Source organism: Malaclemys terrapin, chromosome 1 (genome assembly GCF_027887155.1).
Source record: "Malaclemys terrapin pileata isolate rMalTer1 chromosome 1, rMalTer1.hap1, whole genome shotgun sequence".
NCBI classification, from domain to species: domain Eukaryota; kingdom Metazoa; phylum Chordata; order Testudines; family Emydidae; genus Malaclemys; species Malaclemys terrapin.
In genome coordinates this window covers 120,445,280-120,464,196 of record NC_071505.1, presented here as the reverse complement: position 1 = coordinate 120,464,196, position 18,917 = coordinate 120,445,280, and the positions used below count along the sequence as shown (strand labels likewise).

At 36.5% G+C, this 18,917-nt stretch overlaps 1 protein-coding gene across 3 annotated transcripts in view; it reads left to right on the top strand.

Annotated features, from left to right (window-relative positions):
* The window catches only part of KRAS (KRAS proto-oncogene, GTPase), a 95,194-nt gene extending 76,714 nt beyond the window's left edge, over nt 1-18,480 (top strand). The window contains exons 5-6 of one of the 3 annotated variants that reach the window (XM_054036934.1): nt 7,727-7,812; nt 14,860-14,978. In XM_054036934.1, the coding sequence (XP_053892909.1) occupies nt 7,727-7,812; nt 14,860-14,887 (114 nt within the window). In that variant the 3' untranslated portion in view covers nt 14,888-14,978. Of the gene's footprint in view, nt 1-7,726; nt 7,851-14,859 lie in introns of all 3 variants that reach the window. The other 2 variants (XM_054036942.1, XM_054036925.1) reach the window with 2 other exon arrangements.
* The last annotated feature ends 437 nt before the right edge of the window (nt 18,481-18,917 follow it).

The following is an 18,917-nucleotide window of genomic DNA, read 5'->3' as shown; positions in this document are numbered from 1 at the left end:
CTTGCCTGATACAAAATTGCTTGTTCAATCACCATTCAAAAATCTGTGCAGTTTTATCTTTGCTTACAATTCAGTTTAAGAATTGTCACAAATCTATTTGATATTTGATATTTGATTTTTTTACCTCTTAATAGGAGACTTTTAAAGAGCTTATGCCCAACTTTCATGTAGATTTTAAAAGACCGTATACTAGCCTGATTAAATACAGATGAAATTATGCTCTAATAAATTTGTTAGTCTCTAAGGTGCCACAAGTACTCCTGTTCTTTTTGCTTTTCCATTGTCACATTTGAAAATCTTGGTCAGATACTACTAATTTTTGGGTGCTTAAATTTTGAGTATCCATGTGAGATGTTTTAAAGAGGCCCTGAGCATACATCCTTGGGGAAATAAAGCCTCTTTAAAGGTGTCTTAAATTTGAAACACAGAAATTTAGGATCCAAAATAACTAGTCACTCTTGAAAATCTTGCCTTCTAGGAATTGAATCATTAGATCTTTATTTTTGGTAAATCAACAATATTATTATAGATTAAGTACCTTCTTATGGAACCACAATGATGTAGTCTCAAACACAGAAAATGTTGTCAAAAGGGAATTGGATGAAGAACATTGTCTTTAATTTTACCAAGATGCTACCTTTAATGTTTTAATGAGTGTGTGTGTGTGTGTGAGAGAGAGAGAGAGAAATTCTCTCTCAAAATAACTCTTTAAATGAGGGGTGTCAAACATATATAGCCTGTGGGCCACATCTAGCCCACATGAAATATTCAGACTGTGTAGAAGTTAAGCTTTCATTTAAGAGAGATTTTTAGTCCTCGTGGTTGCAAAGACTGCCTTTCAAACATGAACAGACTAAGTGATGCAGTGATGTGTTTTGGAGGCTGCAGAAAGCCTGAAACAATGAGGTAGAAATTTCCCACCCCTCTGTTAATCTCATTGGTGCATTTGCTCTAAAGGTCAATGATGACACTTCAACATTAACTATTTAATTGCTGACTATTTTAGCAGATAGAATGAGGGAAGAGGTTGAATGTGAAGCCCCAGGGGAGCTGGGAGTTTCTGAAGGGAAAAAATATAGAGTGGAGCAGAGAGGGGAGAGACAAAGGGCTTGTCCATACACAGTTTTTGTTGCAGCTGCAGGTATAAACCTTTATGGTGATCTAACATTGTCCATACTAGGGGGTTGCATTAATTCTCCACTTCAGTTTTTGGTGCTAGTTTAGTTTAAATCAGCACATATACTATATAGAGAAGGCCAGAGAGATTTTTGAAAGGAGGGTAAGGATGAGCAGGAATAAGAATGGTCATAAAGGTGTGTATATTTTTTCAAAGTGATATTGAATGTGACAACAAGGTACTTAACAAAAAACTGAAGATTTAGTTACTCCAGAAAGGTCACATTCTCCATTTTTGTGCCAACTTCACATTAAAATCAGCAGGAGTTTTGCAGTGGGATTGACGCCATAATTTATATCCCTGTTCATGGACCATAATTAAAAAAAAATAAATAAAAAAATAAAAATTGGCCTTCTGCATCAAATAAGTCTGATATCCATAAATAACATAACATCTTGCCCTCTGTATTTCGTTTTCTGTGTGTTTGACTTAACTCGTAGAATCAATTCAGCCTTGGCATATGAGGAAGCCGCTCCTAGTGAAATCAAAAGGAGTTGCACCTCTTTAAACTAGGGATGATTTTTGTTTTTAAGGCTAGATTTTGCAACCATTGCAAGTACTTTTTTACCTTTTATAGGAGATGCACAAAGAGTAACTTCAGGACTGAGCCCAAAATGTGTTTGAACCTAGGGTTGTACGTTTTCCTTCTGTGTTACTTAATTTCTCTTCCAACTCCCATCATAGTATTTGATTAAAAGGAGAGTGTGGGTGAGGGTGTATCTGTGGGTGAGAATTCCTTGAATTGTAACACTAGCCACAAAAGGCTTGATTTATTGTGGAGAATGCATATTTAGACAGATTTTGAAAACGTTTTATTTAAGAGTTGATATAAATGACTAATTACTCGTTTTTTTTTTTATTTTAACTGTCTGTTGTATGAACACATAAGTCCCACATAGGTGAACCCCAGCTCATACTGGGAGTTCTAGTGAAGTAAGTGGTGGTCCATTTACAGGACTCCACTTGTGCACTTCTCACTGTCAGGTTAGGGCTGTAGAAATAAAAAAACTTTAAATATAAAAAATTGTTACTTGAACCAGCCTGCCATTTGCAGGTATCATGTCAAAGATCTATGTAAAATAATGGTACCTTATCTATGTATAGTATGCAGCTATTATATTTTATTATGAGGGACTGGTAGCATGACCTATTAAGGTTGCCCCACACTTCCCTTAAGGCCCTGTTTTCAGTTGCTTGTAATTTTTTCCAACTTCAACTATTCAGTTAAAATTTTCCATGCCTGGTGTCTGTCTCAGGTTGGTGTTTTTGGGGGGGAAATTTCAGCCAAAGTAGTTCAGATATTTCTGAGAATAAAAAGCTAGGGCAAAATACATTGTTTTGCTCATGTTTTAAAAAAAAAAAAAAAAAAATCTAGTGAGCATATATTTGTAACCCCCATGCTTTGGAGCAGGGACTTGAAATTTGGGAGATGGTGGCCTTTGTGTCAGTAAAAAGCAACAGAGGGTCCTGTGGCACCTTTGAGACTAACAGAAGTATTGGGAGCATAAGCTTTCGTGGGTAAGAACCTCACTTGCATCTGAAGAAGTGAGGTTCTTACCCACGAAAGCTTATGCTCCCAATACTTCTGTTAGTCTCAAAGGTGCCACAGGACCCTCGGTCTGAATCTGTAAAAAGCAACAAACACGGCTACCCCTCTGATACTTTGTGTCAGTGATATTCCTGGAATGGCACCTAAGATTCCTGAGTCGTGCCATTCCTTTGCTGTCAGCACATATCTGTGAAATCCCCTGGCAAAAGGGGTATCTCATTCCCCTCTAGTGCTGGTCCACAAAGATGATATTGTACTACTGCTAAGTGGCAGAGGTCTGTGTGATGGATCTAAAGGTTCCATCTCTGCCTATGACCCATATAGGTGCCAGGGTATACATGCCATTTGTTTTTTTTTTTTAGTTTGCTTTTTTAAAATAACCTTGGAAATCACACAAAACAAAACATCCGAACACTATTAAAAGAACATGATTAAGGTTGCAAAGGCAAACACTCATACGTTAGGAACCTTAATTTGTCCCCCTTGTGTATATGGATTTTGAGACAATCTTTAATTACATGATCATGTATTATATTTTTCCCAAAGGCCCCATGCCTTACTCAGTGCACAGGATGGATGGTGGTCACTTAATGAGTAGCTGTTTAATATTTTGTTTTATCTGCATTGTTAAATTTGTGGCCCTGGGCCTTATTTGCTGTACATGTCTGAAGACAGAATTATTCATTTTCTCATGGGCTTCTTATGGCACTCATCACTATACCATTTGAGTGCTTCACAAATATTTATGAATTTTACAATACACCTGTAAGATGAGGGTGCATTATTTATTACCATATTACAGATGAGCAGCTGTGGCCTAGAGAGATTAAGATCAAAAATACTCACTAATTCTGAGTGTTCAGTTTGCAGGGTGGGTGATTTAAATTAGTGATTCAAATCACCAATTTTAACCATGATTTAAATCCACAAACAGGAAACCAATTAAATAGTTTCTTTTAATCTTGATTTGCATTTGTTCTCTCTGGTTATTTTTCTAAAGAAAGGTTCATGGTCATCTATTGGTAACCATTAAAACATGTTGATATACAACTACATAGAGCCTTTACACTAAATTTTTTCTTTTTGTTATCCAGGAGGATACACTGTATCAATATGTATTTATTTAAGCATTTATATAGCTTAACTGACACTCAAATTCTCAATTTTTACATTTTTTATTATGTTGGAAAATGGTGAATGATTAATTATTTTACTTGTGTTTTGTGTCAAGATCTACTTGGATGGACATTTAAAAAAAATAATTAAATAAAACTACCTTAAATGTGCTGGATACATAAACTTTTTCTTATTAAAGTATTTTGCATTTAAAATTGATTTATTAAACAAAGGAGGTATTATATGTAGTTAATGAATTGAACTGATTGTTTTCAGACATGTCCTTCAAGATTTTAGAATTAGTAGTGCTCACATCCTATCATACGTTGTTTTATTCATACATTGGAAGAGGGAAAACAAGCTTTGTTGCTCTTTCAACTCCCAGTTGATGTTTTTAACTTTGAATGAACTAGTAATTGAACTGAATAACTCACATGAGGAAAATAGTCTCTCTGCACCTACAGAAGAGGCTACTGCTGTCAGAAGCTAACTTAGACTTAAGCAAACTCTGATTCCAAGTGCTTAGCCAGTGACTTCCATCAATCCATTGGTTTTACTTTCTTTAAAACTTGACAGCAAACATGTACTGTCTTGATATTTTTTGTTTAGTTAAATGATTTTATTAAGTGAAGGCCTTAACCTACGTTGTCAATTTCAAATTTAATTTTAAATCTATTTTTTAAAAATAAACTTGTATTTATTTTAAATTAAAAATATCCAGTTTAAATAAAAATCCAATTTTTAGGTTTTTTTTAAACTGATTTTTATTCACCCTGCACTAGATGTTCTTTTAAAGTATTATTTGCAAAAGGACAATATATGAATATACTGTAGGCATTCTGGCCTATGTTCAAATAGCCTTTTATTTTTGTAAATAGTCACATTTTAAATTAGTCATCTGGCTATGTATGAGGAGTCTTCAACAGCATCTCAAATACACTATGCTGCAAGGTCTTGTGTGTCATGGGCCTTTAATGTGTTTAAAGTAGACCAGTACTCTACAGACATATGAACTTCTCCATTAAAGAGCATGTGATATATTTAATTTTGTAATTGCTTAAAGAAAAGTGTTGACATACTGAAAAGGGCTATTCTTTTTACTTTCTGGTGGTGCCACTATGACCTTGAATTACCATCAATTTATTAACTTTATGAAGTGAGCCTAAAAGAGAAACAGTAATGCAAAAGTTTTTTTTAAAAAGTATTACAGTTGCTTTTTTAAACATATCACTGTGGTGACTGACTCTTTTTAAAAATTGTCCCTTGTGTAGATTGTCACACTAGTTAAATATCTCTTGTTAAAAGATGTTCTTTCTAGTATGACTCCTGTTAACTAGAGTCCTAATGTTACGTTCTTGGTGGTGGTCGTAGCAACTTCTTTTCTCTCTGTGTGTTTCTCTGCATCGCTAACGCAAAATCACACCTCCTGTTATTGGTGATGGGGACATTGGCATTATGAAGTCAAATGAAGGCGCATTGTCTTATTTCTGATATCACAGCTACAGAATCAAATTTCATATTTCTTCTGCAAAACAGTAAACCCTAAGTATCTTGATTTCTGCACAGCGTGTGCTCTGGCACGCTGCAGCTGATCACTATTTATTCTCTCTGTGTGAATAAGATCCCCCCCACCTCCCAGGAAAACATCAAAATATGAGCTTTACTTGGCTTACATTTTTTGTAAATGTTCTTCTACAAACTACTAGATTTTTAAATATAAGAATCGTCAGGCCATCAGTATTTTGTGGATATGAATTTAAGCTCCCCGTCTTCTGAAGAGGGTAGATTTTATTTCTTGAGCTTAATTTTATTTTATTTATCCATAAACAAACAAACAAAAGTACAGTGTGTTTCATCTTCAGAAATGGCTGCTGTTCAGGGAAACCTTCAGATAGCAAACTCTGACTTTTGAATGATTAATTTTAAATATGATCTCCTGTGGCATCGTATATAGCAAAGTAGAGTTAATAGCAATATCAGTAAATATTAGATGATTTATTTTTGTTTCCTGGGATTCTCTGCTGATCTCAGTTGCACAGTGCATAGATATGCTTTTAGACAATTTAATAATTCTTACATAAAGGTTTAAAACTATAATTATAAAAATTATTGGGGCAGACTGTGTGCATTAGCCAAGGTAGATTGAAGTTGAGGTAAACTGGTATAATGTGTTCTTCTCAACTCAAGTTAAATCTGTTTACGGAAAGCAGAGGCTCCAGTCCTTGGAGCTGGAAGAGCTGTGCTCAGCGCAGGACCTGAGAGGTAGGTAGAGCTGCAGCTGATTGGCTCTGCCAAATTTAAAGGCTCACCCAAAAAGGTTGGCTCCAGGAGAGGGTAAACAAAAAGGTGGCTTACCTGTTTGTTTACCCAGTCCTGGGGCCAGACATTTTGGGCTCCAATGCAACTTAAAACAGTCCCGTAGATTTCGGTGGGCCTTTAAGTTTGGCAGAGCCAATCACCTGCAGTTCTCTGAAATAGCCATTTGCCAATTTTTGGTTGATTAATTAATTAATGGAGATATCCCATCTCCTAGAACTGGAAGGGACCTTGAAGGTCATCGAGTCCAGCCCCCTGCCTTCACTAGCAGGACCAAGTACTGATTTTGCCCCAGATCCCTAAGTGGCCCCCTCAAGGATTGAACTCACAACCTTGGGTTCAGCAGGCCAATGCGCAAACCACTGAGCTATCCCTCCACACCTTTCTGTCTTTCAACTGGTTAGTTATCTCAGGTTTTCTCCCAGTTTTTCTTTTATTGCTGAAGAGATGGCATATTCTCACAATGTCCTAAACACAGAGCTGAGAGAGAGAGAGTGGGTGGGTGCTATAGAGTTGTCTATTGTGGCTGTGCTACTCAGATTGCCCTCATGATAGGGGATTCCTTTTCTGGCTGATGTGGCCAGCTTTACAGTCTCTGCACCACCATGTTGCAAAGGTACCATAGCAATTGCCTGGATCTGGCTCAGACAGTGTAGACTAAAGCCACTTTTTGTGGTAACTTCTGAACTTTTCATCCTACAATCTGTAACAAAACTTACTATTTCTCTACTTTGGAGAAATAACTTACGAGCGATAATATGCATGTTATTTCTGGTGTGGTGTAAATTGTTGACTCATTATTTTAGAAACGAACATTTAATTCAAGGGAGACTCTATGTATTTCATCCAAATATATTCTTCTGATAAAATTAGGGCTAACAGTACTTGTACCTTGGCTGGCAAATGAGTTCCATTTTTAAAAAACAAACAAAAAACGCACCAAACCCCTCCCCATAACAACCAACCTGTGGTCACTTTAAAAATTGAACAATACAGCATTGAGTTAAATACTGCCCATATGAGTAGATGTTTCTTTGTATCTGTTCTTGAAATATGTAGCATAACCTTCCCTGATGTAAAGCGCTCATGTAGAGATCTACATGAGGGCAAATCTTGCTGCTTTAAAGAAGAGTAGACAGTAGCTTACGCACCCACTTGACCAAAGATAAGTTATCAAGCCAAACTTATCTCTCTCTAAAGATGTTTTTAAAAATGCATAAATGACAAATGTTTTCCCTAGCAAAATTGGGTACAGAAATAAGTCTTAAAACCAACCTTTAAAACAAGACAGGGATAACTCCAGTAGAGAGCATCAATTAAAAAACATGGAGCCACGGAATCTATCTGTGACAGTATAGACATGGTGCTCCTCCTTTCCTCTGATAGGCAGGCTCTTGCTTTCTGTCTGCAGACTCAATATGAACACAGCCCTTAGAATTACTTGTGCTCCATATACCTACATTTCTCAAGTAAAGCTCATACTTTCAGTGTTTTTTCTGTGATGGCTGTCCCAGTACATCATCTCTGTCAATAAAGCAGATTTTAAGGAGTTGTGTTTTACAATGCAGAGAGTGGAGGATGCTTTTTATACATTGGTGCGAGAGATTCGACAGTACAGAGTGAAAAAAATCAGCAAAGAAGAAAAGACTCCAGGGTGCGTGAAAATTAAAAAATGTCTTGTAATGTAACAGGGTAAGTTTTGTAATAGGGTAAGTTTTGCAAATTAATTTTGGGCAGAAAAACTGATAATCAGTTTCACGTAAATCAGATATCTTATGGCTTCTCAGTAGTAATTATATAATTTCAAAATATTAAGTACAAAATTAATCAAACTTCTATTTTCCTTTATTAACATTTAGTTTTGAGCTTTGGTTTCCTAGCAATAGAGTATTTTTTAAACAATAACTTAGCAGCTATTAGTCTGTCCTGTTTTGTGATTTTTGACAAATGGATAGGAGGAGATCCATACTCTGAGTGACCTTGGGCAAACTACTTAATCTCTGTGCTTCAGTTGTCTGTAAAATGGGTATCATGATATGTGCCAACTTCATGGGGAGTGTTCTGAGGAAAAATTTGTACATTCCACAGTAGTGAAGGCCAGGGATAGATCTTCAAATTGCTGATTCTCTGGGTAGGTCTATACTTACCTCCGGGTCCAGAGGTAAGCAATCGATCTTCTGGGATCGATTTATCACGTCTTGTCTAGATGCGATAAATCGATTCTGGATCGATCCCGGAAGTGCTCGCCGTCGACGCCGGTACTCCTGCTCCGCGAGTGAAAGCTGTGAAAGCTAAGGAAAAAGAGAAACTCCACCTCAACTGTGGCTCTTGGCAGTTGTGCTTTGCCATTGGGATCATGAGCATTTTATCTTATCCGAGGAGGGAAAAAATTCCACTATCTCATTAGAGTGAGTTAGTGGTTGAAGTGATTTCTATGAAAGAAAAACCAAGCTGCATAGAGGTTCTCTCCAAAATATTGGCATAATGAGATAGTGGCTGAGGGTAGTTCCTCTGGCTGTGACTGACAAAGCCAGCCCATCCAGTTCATATACAGGGGAAAGAAGTCCTCCCTTGAATAGCCGCGGACTTAGGTGGAAGTAGTACTTGAAGACTTCCTGAGGAAAGGGATGTCACTGAGTTCCCCAGTTCCTTTTCCTCTGGCCTGTGAAGTGTTTGAATTTAAATCTTACTGGGGGACTTTGAACTCCTCCCAGGAGTTCCTATAAAGGCTTTGAGAGAGGTTCCCAAAGGGTCAATACTGGTCTCTTAGTAAAAGTCTCTTCATTGCTTGGCACTGTCCTTTCCCAAACTTCTATAAATTCTTTGAGTCACTGTTCAGAGAAGGGAGAAGTATCTTATGACTTAGTGTCTGAGTTGACCCCCAGCACTTGCTAAGGAATAAAGTCTTTAAAGAGGATTGAAAATAACATGGTTGTGTGGTTTTATTCATTTTGTTCAGGATTCCCTTCTAGTCCATCCATCAGTCTAGCAGATCATGCAGAGCACCTTCATCACTGCTCACACCCAGATTTTTGCTAAATCTGCACAGGCCATATATGCTCCCAGAAGATTTGAGGGATAAATGACTCTCCTCACCTAGACTGGATTCTGCAGTTATGCCTTGCTCAAAAAAGATATGTCATTTATGGAGTATATTGGCTTAAAGGTTTTCTTTGTATTGAATTTGGAGTTTACTGCTAGAAAGTTCCACACAGACTTGTTTCCAGATGAGTTATTTGCTGGCTGTTGGCATTACAATATGAGGTTTTCTATTCTTCCCTTCTCAGGAAAGTTTTAGAAATATTGATAAAGATGTACCACTGCAGCGCGTCTGGTGAAGACGCGCTCTGCCAATGGGAGAGTACTCTCCCATCAGCATAAAAAACTTGCGTCCACAAGTGGCAGAAGCTATGTCGGCGGGAGAAGTTCTTATATCAGTGTAACTTACGCCATTCGGGAGGGGGTGGAATAGTCACACCTTTGAGCGACATAAATTTTGCTGACATAGGCTTAGTCCCTTTAGCTGAGAATAGCCTGAATGCTGTTCCTCAGGAGTCCCTTAGATATTCCACTAATGTCATCTTCTCCTCCCTAATGGCTCACTGGGCATTATGGATTTGGCCATGATGTGGGACAATAGCTTATCTGAGCTCTGTACGATAGCTGTTCACTTCAAACTGGATAGACTTTCCCCCCCCTTTTTAAGAGAAACGCATTCAGTTGTATTTCCCTAAGCCTTTTCTTCAAGGAAAAGTAGTCACACCTTTGCACTTAGGATACAGGAGAGAGAGAGACGCTGGAGATTACTTCCTAAGTATAAGCTTAGTTCTGGTATTTTGGAAAGGGGCAGCTTTCTTTTGTGCATGTACCTGGAAGTAGACCCAAGCCTTCCTTCTCACCCCTAAGCAAAGATTTTGGGCTGTGTTGACCTTTTCTCTCTGTGGACTTGCTTGGGAAAGAGAGGCTGGAATCTCGTTTTCTTTGTGTCCTTCCCACTGAGAATCTCCTCAGACTCTTGGATCCATTTCTATGCGTCTTGAGGGTATCCTTTCTCTCTTCACTTGCTTCCCAGAATAGTAGTCTTCCCCCAGATCAGGAGAAACCTTTTGACAAATTTCTGGACACCTGGTTCCATCCTCCCTGATGCTTAGTCAGAATATAAATTGCCTGAGAGGCAAGCCTGTTTGGTTTGAGGAGCTCCAGGGAAACATGATCATTAAGTGAAAATAAGTTCCACATATATGCCCTGAGGTGTGATCAGTCATGTTAGCAATCTTAGCATTTAGAAGGCTAATCTGGAGAAAACGTGCTCATAAAGTCTGATGGCACATCACTAGCTGAATACCTGAATCATCAGGGTGGCACAAATAACCCACCCTGCTAAGGAGTCTGCCCTTTCTTAGGGTATGTCTACACGTCAAAAAAGCTCCCTCCCTCCCCCGGCAGAGAGTCTCCGAGCCTGGCTCTACAGACTCTTGCTATGTCACTAGAAATAGCTATGTTGACATTTGGGCTCAGCCTTTCTAAGGGTGGTGGGTTTCAGCCTGCACAGCTGTTTTTAGTGCTGTAGCCAAAGCCCTGAGAGCCCAGAACTGTAGACCCAGACTGAGACTTGCTGCTGAGTGTGGGGGTTATGTTTTGTTTTTTGCTGTATAGACATACCTTTATTCTCCTCTCAGTAAGACTCCACTTGTTCTGGGACAGCTTAATTGTACAGCAGACCGGCTAAGCAGATCCAAGGAGAATGGTCCCCAAAGACTGAAGCCTTTCAGCAGATATCCAGAACCTTGGGAAAACTCACAATAGAACTGTTTGCAACTAAATGCAATATCAAGTGCTTTCTTTCTTGTCAGCCAACCAAGCCCAGCAATGTTGGTCCAGAATACATTTGTTATTTCATTAAACTTGTCCTGGTGTATGTATTTCCCCCTCTTGGTCATCATGGGACACTTTTTTTTTTTTTTTTTTTTAAGATTTAAAAAAAATCATGATGGTTCTGGATTAGCTAGCTTGTGGAAGCTTGGTATGCCTACCTGCTGATACTCTCCTGAAGGATAAAATTCCTTTGGTGTTATGCCATAAAGCAGGAGACACCTACGTGCATTTGGCTGACTTTGCCTGTGACAGATGAACAAAATGTTTTAACTAATGTAAAAACTACAAAAGATACCTTACTTGAAAATGTTAGTCAGTAGCATTATTTTACAGTTGATTACCTATCTGAGCATAAAGTTAACTGTAAATTAGGCAGTGAGATGACACAGTGATGGTCTTATTAAAAATGCAAATATAGAAGCTATGTTTCAACTTAATCTTTTAAGGGGTTCATTAATTGTTTTCAGACTGTAAACAAAGTTATTTTATGGCCTTCCCACCCAACTCCAAAAGTGTGCAAATTTGCAAGCCAAAAATGATGATTGTGTGGTAATTGTGTCCCCCTCCCATGTTGGAAGTACACTACAATTAGACCCTTCTTTCTGTACTACAAGCTGATTTATGTCCTCTGATTTAAAAAAAAAAAAAAAAAAAAAAAAAAAAAAAAAAGCTTGTGATAGAATCCAGTTGATAGGAAAAAGGATCATTTTGACATAGAGCTACTTAACAGTTCAACTACTTTAAGTCTTAAACAATGTCTAAATATTGTCATTTTCTTAGTATGAATGCAGGATAGAAGCTGACTTATGATCCTACGCTGGGCTTCTCTGATTGTGAATTAAGCTGTCTCCCTTCTGGAGCATGGCCAGTAGGAAGCCTGCCAGACACTGACTGTTTTTAATTTTAAAATATGACTTAAGCTGAATAGAGCACTAAATGAATTTTCTCACGGCTGAACTGAATAAGGTGACTGCTGCTTAGTTGTATATCTATCAAAAACACTTCTAGACTATCCTCTTATTGTTTTAACCATACACTGTTGTATTTTGCATATATACTTTTTAGACCAGGGTCCTGGATGATGCTGCGTGGCAGAATTCTAACAGATCGCTGAATTTCTGTACAAATCCTTTCCAGTGTTGAAATCTTTAGAGATGATTTTTTTGTAATACTTCTTTAAAGTCAATGTTTCATTAAAACACAGTAAGCTAAATAAAGTAAAACTATATACTGAAGGTGACTGAAGAAAAGGCAACAATATCTAATGCCACCTCTAAAAGACAGGTTAGGGAGAGAATTCCAAAACCCAGTACACAGAGAGATTTCAGTAGGAGGCCATAGAGACTGTGTGATTTGTGGAAATAGTTGCACACTCCCATATGCAATATTCTGTTAGCCAAACTTAGTACTATCAAATGATTTGGGGCTCCTCCTTAGCTGTTCTTGTGACATTGTCAAGTGTATCCATGTTGCATATGTAGAACCTGAAATTTCTCACACATTAAAGGGTAGACGTATGTGCAAATTTTAATTCATAAGTTTTGTCAGCACATTTGAGGAGGTCTGCTTAGAAAGTGGCTTAGTGTCACTGACTCTTTATTCGAGGAGTATTGAGTAAAGCAGGACATTGGATAACTTTCCCATTCAACTCTAGGACAGTGTGCTGCAACCCAAATTTTGAAATAATGTTCCTTATCTACAGGTAACCAAAGTAAGTGTCTGGGGTTAAATGAAAGGTAAAATAAGGCCTCAAGTTAATTTTGAATTTAAGGTTCTTTATTTTATTTTCACCTTTAAAAGATTCTTGAAATGAGTCTTGATACAATGTACCTAATTATCAGCCAGTAGGTGCATTAAAGAGCATTTATAGCAGAACCAAAACCAGTAGAATGCAAATATTCTCTGAACCGTTTAAGATTTGATCTGCAAAACAAAGGATTCAATACTGTAAGCTGAAATGCCATACTTAAGTCTCCCCCTAGTGTACAGGTTTTGTAATACACACTATGTAAAATTATCCTGTTTTGTAATACCTGCAGTAGGCACGGTAGAATGAATGTCAGCCTTAACTGTGAATCTCCTTACTTTCTTTGAGGTTAAGGTCCTTAATATTGTTTGAATATCACTTTTTATGGGTTAATTTCTGTGCATTTATTTTAACAATAGCTTAAAAGAAAGTGGGTGGAATCTTTTTGTGGAAGTTTCAGTGTTCTGTTACACCTTGCATTTAGCACTTTTCATCTGAGACTCTTAGACCATTCTACAAATGTTAATGACTTCCTCTGTGAGGAAGATGGTATTCCTTACGTTTTACTGATGGGGAAACTGAGGAACTGAGTGGTCATCTTGCTTAGGCTCATGGGTGCAGTTTGTGGCAAAACGGCATGTAGCGCTCTTGATGCCAATCTTGTACTCTAACCATGAGACTTTGGCCCTTTGCAGCGAACTGTAATACATTTTTTTGCTCTGTTGGATAATGGAGACTTAATACTGCAGTATGTATGTTTTAAAATTGCATATCCAGTTACAGCACCACTGTATCTTATCTAGATACAGGTTATTTCCCTAGATATAGGTTATTATGGATTCATATTGTGCCATTATTCTGACTATCTTTCAGAGTTGTAAGTCAGATACTAACATTTGACCGAGTTTTACAGCAGAACAGTACTAATTCTCACTAATTAATGAGATTGTTTGATTTCTAATTTTTAAAAAAGTGAACAAACATTTAAAAAAACAGGGTACTGCACGACACAATATACACTTTATTTTGACCATTACAGTTTATTTTGAATTTCGAATAGTTCATGGTGTACTAGTAAATGTACTTAAGTATGCTGAAACATTATTAGAGCACTCTGCTGTGAAAACCCTGAGAGGTAGGGAGAAATGGCCAATGTTTGTGTGAACTGGTAAAGTACAGACTGGCTAGGATTTTATTCTAGTTAACGATCCTCTCATAGAAGTATGCAGGGACTGAAGCTGTTTTGATGTATTGTAAATGCACATTTGTTTGAAGGAACTATTTGCTTTTAGATATAGATCTCTTTAAATGGCGTATCCTTCAAACTTTCTCTATAGCTAAATCTACTCAAACATATACACTACTATATTTGAATAAAACTGTGTAATTAAGCACAGTTACTATTTTTAAGGGGCCCAGTCTACTCCTATTGGTATCAATGAGAGGGCTTTTAGCTGTTACCCTTTTTAGCTGTTGTGGGTGGAGGAACTTACAGTGTGTATGTTGCCCTTTATTTGCGGCTTGCACTTTAGGATGTAAGGGTCTGTAGCTGATGATAAAGAACTTCTTTCAGCTCCAGTGGTAGTAGTCTTTGTTTTTACCTGTAGGGCTCAATTTCGGGACCTACTTCTGCAGGTGTGTGGCTTATTACTCTGGTATAGCAGTATTTTATGTCCACTTTGTACATGTGAAATTCATAAAGAACAATGCAGTGGAGAACTGGGCCTCACTTTCTTGTGTAGCAAATGAAAATGTGTATATTAAAAAAACCACACTAACCTGGCAACTTCCAAAAATGAAAAGGTTTCCAAAATCAATGAAGATTGTTGAATGACAATGTATGTGCTTGTTGTTATATTTATAGAACCCAAACACTAAAAGCACAGAAATTAATAATTAAATAAATCGACACTGTTTATTTAAAAAAAAGCATACTTCATTACAACACCCAATATACATGTTCTTACTAAACTGCAACATTAATGAGAACCTGCAGTGTTCAGATGAAAACAAACACTATCCAAATGAGTACATAAATCATGTTAATTTGGTCTTATAGCCACATATGTTTCTTTTCAGGGTGTCGATGATGCCTTCTACACGTTAGTTCGAGAAATCCGAAAACATAAAGAGAAAATGACTAAAGATGGTAAAAAGAAGAAAAAGAAGACAAAGACAAAGTGTATAATTATGTAAATACAATTTATCCTTTATTCTTAAGGCATACTTAAGAAAGTGATTTTTTGTACATTACACTAAATTATTAGCATTTGATTTAGCATTACTTAATTTTCTTTCTGCTTCATGAACCTGAATGCTTGTTTTAAATGACAGTGGAAGCTTTATTCCTCTTAAGTGCCAGTATTCCTTGAATGTTGGTTCTTGAACTAGCAATGCCCGTGGAAGAAAAAAAAAAAAAAAAAAACCCTGAGAATTTTCTTAGGATTTTTTGGTGCATGCAAAGCTGCTAACTTCCTATTTTTCTTACCAATTGTGAACTTTAGTTCTGTGTGCAAACAAAATAATGAAAGTGCTCCACAGGCTCTTATATCGTTACTGTGGTTTTTTATCTGGTTGAATAAAAGGACTAGTTAGCATAAGAAATTTTTATTTCCGACTTGTTTTCTTTTATTCTAGACTGACTGCAATATTGAGAGACCAGAAGCCTTTATAGTCTTCCTATAGATTCTGCTTCTAGGCATCTAGTCTTGTAGCATTTCAGATCAACTTCAATGAATGTAAAGATATAACTTTCACAAAGTTTTTCACTGCAATTTGTCATGGTCACTCCTTAAATACTATATTTTTTCTATAAAAAAAGAAAAATTAAAAAAAGACAATAGTGCACATCTGGCAATGGAAAAAGTAAAAGTTCTAATTAAATTGATTTGCTATTGTAATGCTTTGCTTAAGACTTTCACTAACTTTTTGTGTCAGGAGACCCAGGGTTAAATCCTGGTTCCACTGAAGTAACTGACAAACTTCAAAGTAGTTTCAGTAGGGTCAGGATTTCACCCTCAGTGTCACTTCTAAGAAATACTGGAAAGCCTTAACAAATGAGTAATTCAGACACTTACAAAAGTTAATTCATATGTTGATTCAGAGTTTAATCCTAAAAATTAGGTCAGGACCTCTACCTTTATAGATGTCAGAATCATTTTTTCAAGAGTGGCATTAAATATTTCCAAATGCCCATTTTGTGTATAATAGGGGAGGCATTTTAAAGTCCAGTAACCTCTTTAGATTCAGTAATGGAACTTGAATTCAGCTGCTTCATACAGATTAGTTGGAAATCCACTATGCCATAAATATGGGGATGATGGAGAATTTGCACAAACATTCAGTAGGCATAGCTGATATTATGGTTTCCAGAGCTAATGTTGTTTTGTGTTCTGCTGTGATTCTTGTGAAATACTAATTTTGTTTCACAGATTATATGGTTGTTTAGTGGAATAAAATGTCAAGATTGTTACACATCGAAACCAGGTTTTCAGTGTTGTTGTTCCCAGAGTGATTTTTTTCTTGTGATTTTTTTTCTGATTGGAGTTAATCCATTATTTTGAAGAAGCTTTCATTTGCAGTATAGCAATAGTTTGGTTAATCTGCATCGAACTGAGAGCCAGATATCTCATGTTGCCAACTCTTGTGATTTTCATCGTGAGTTTAGTAAATTTGATGTTTTTTTTAAGGCCCCACTCCTGGAGTTGAGTTGAGTTTACATGAGAATCTCAGCTTGCTTTTCTAATGTTTCTAGCCCTCATAGTTGCAGGGAAGAGCTTGAAAATGTGACTCAACTGTATGCTAAATGATTGAACAGCAGAAGGCAAATAATACACAACGTGTATTGGTCTTTAAAACCTTGTGATTTGTTGGGGCATGATTCATGAATTTTCAGTGGTCATGATAGGCAAAACTGCTATTCCCAAGTTATCCTGAAACTTTTAAACAGAGTTTGCACACTTAGTTTTTCACAGAATAGGATTTTCATGGAGCAGCGTAACTTAAAACGCATGTACAATATCAAAGGTACAACTACATGTGCAAAATGACCTCTTATTTCTACACGGGGAGCAGTAGTAGCCATATTTGAAGGAGAGCTGCAATGGTGGCTAGGGGTGTAGTAAACATACTACCTGTATTTCTGCATGACCCTTACATTTTGTGTGGCTGGGAAAGCATTTCTGAATTTTTTAAAAAATTCTTTCCCAAGCTGCAGGGTATACTTCATACATATGGCCAAAAAGGGAAAAAAAAAAAATACTGAAAGATAGTGGTGAGAGAACATAATGTTACATCCTAATTTAGGACCAATAGGAAGCGGGAACAAATCCCGGTACATGTTGTAAACATCTAATGTTTTATTTGCAACTTCTAAGTTTAAAACATCTTGAGGTTGAGATTTTGTTGGTTAATTGCATATTTTTAGACACTACTATCAACATATTGGAAGAACGTAGCAGAAGTGGATAGTGTAACTTGAACAAACAAGAAATAGAATCTTAAGACTTATGACTTTTTGTAACTGTGTCACACTGCATGCAAATTTAGGGCTCGTTTAGACAGTTTTTATCAATTTAACTAAATTGGTAGAAAAACTGATTTAGCTAAAATTGGTGCAGCTTTCAAATGTGGATGCAATTATCAGTATAAAAGTATCTATACCAAGATAGCTTATTTTAATAAATTTAATCTGTAAACTACCAATTCATTTGAATAGATATTAAAACTGTTTAGACCAGCCTTTATGATCTAACTTTCACAAAATATGCTCATCCTTGCCACTGTTGTGCAGTTTTGTCTTAATATTTGTAGAGACTTGGTGAGGCATGTTGAATTGCAGCTTGCACAAGTTGATCTAATAATTATTCTGCCTTTCCCTATTTGAAATGCTTTCCAAGAACATATCCAGATTGCTATCTTTTTCTGATAGTAACTATTAAATGAACATGTGAAGTCACTTACTACATTAATACATTAGATTTCCAATGCCTGATAGTAGCTTTATGTAACTTTTGGTAAACACCTTTTAAAAAAAAAAGGTCATCAGTTAACTTAAAACTGAAATTTTATTCCTTCGATTTTTTTTAACCTATACAGTTGTCCTAAAATCTTGTTTGGCTGAGATTATGTAAAAAAAATTCACCATATAAAATGCTATTACTGTAATAGTTCCTACATAAACTTCCATTCTTTTGTCAGTACTATCAAGCAATACAACTATTTCCTTTTAAGGCCATCAAGCTGTAGCTCTTTTTGTAAAGTCTGCATAAAGCTACATAGGCAGTAATCTTTCCTAACATTTCCTAATAATTCCACTGTCTTGTGTTTTCATGTTGAAAATACTTCTGCTTTTTCCTCTTGAGTGCCAACTTCTTACTAGAACAATTTCTTAATGTAATATGTTTACCTGGAATGTATTTTAACTATTTTTGTATAGTGTAAACTGAAACATGCACATTTTGTACATTGTGCTTTTTTTTGATGTGGAATATATGCAGTGTGATCCAGTTTTCCCATCATTTGGTTGCGTGACCTAGGAATATTGGTCATACCAGACATTAAATTAAAAGAATGACCACTGTTTAAACTTTTTAATGTTTTATAGGAGCATGTGCTGTGAGGTGATCTGAAATTTGTCATTTTTTTGTCAAATTGTACTGCTCCTATTTATTGTAATGTAATAAAAATAGTTATTGTGAACTTTTGTTGATATTTAATTTGTTGCTCCTTCCAATAAATGTAATGCTAATCTTTATAATTAGTTAAGTACCCCATGAACTTCATTTATTTGGCAGCCCCTCTTAATTTCTCTTGCTGTTTTGATTACCAACCACACTGCCATCATCTTTGCCCATCAACTTTTGTGCAAACCACCTACCCCCCTATTTACAGTCATATACTCCCTCTTTTTACAGGAGGACTCTTTCCTTTGTGAAAGCTGTCATGAATAAATTTGGGCAAAACGTTCTAGGACACTGGTCCAAGTCTTTGTTGTTCATGTAGTACTATAACACCCTATTTTCAGTTGCTTGTAACTTTGCCAAACTTGAATAGTTTGGGCTGAAATTTTCCATGCTGGGTGTCTGGTGCTGCTGCTTATTAACTTTAACCAAAATGGTTCAGCTGTTTGAGAATGA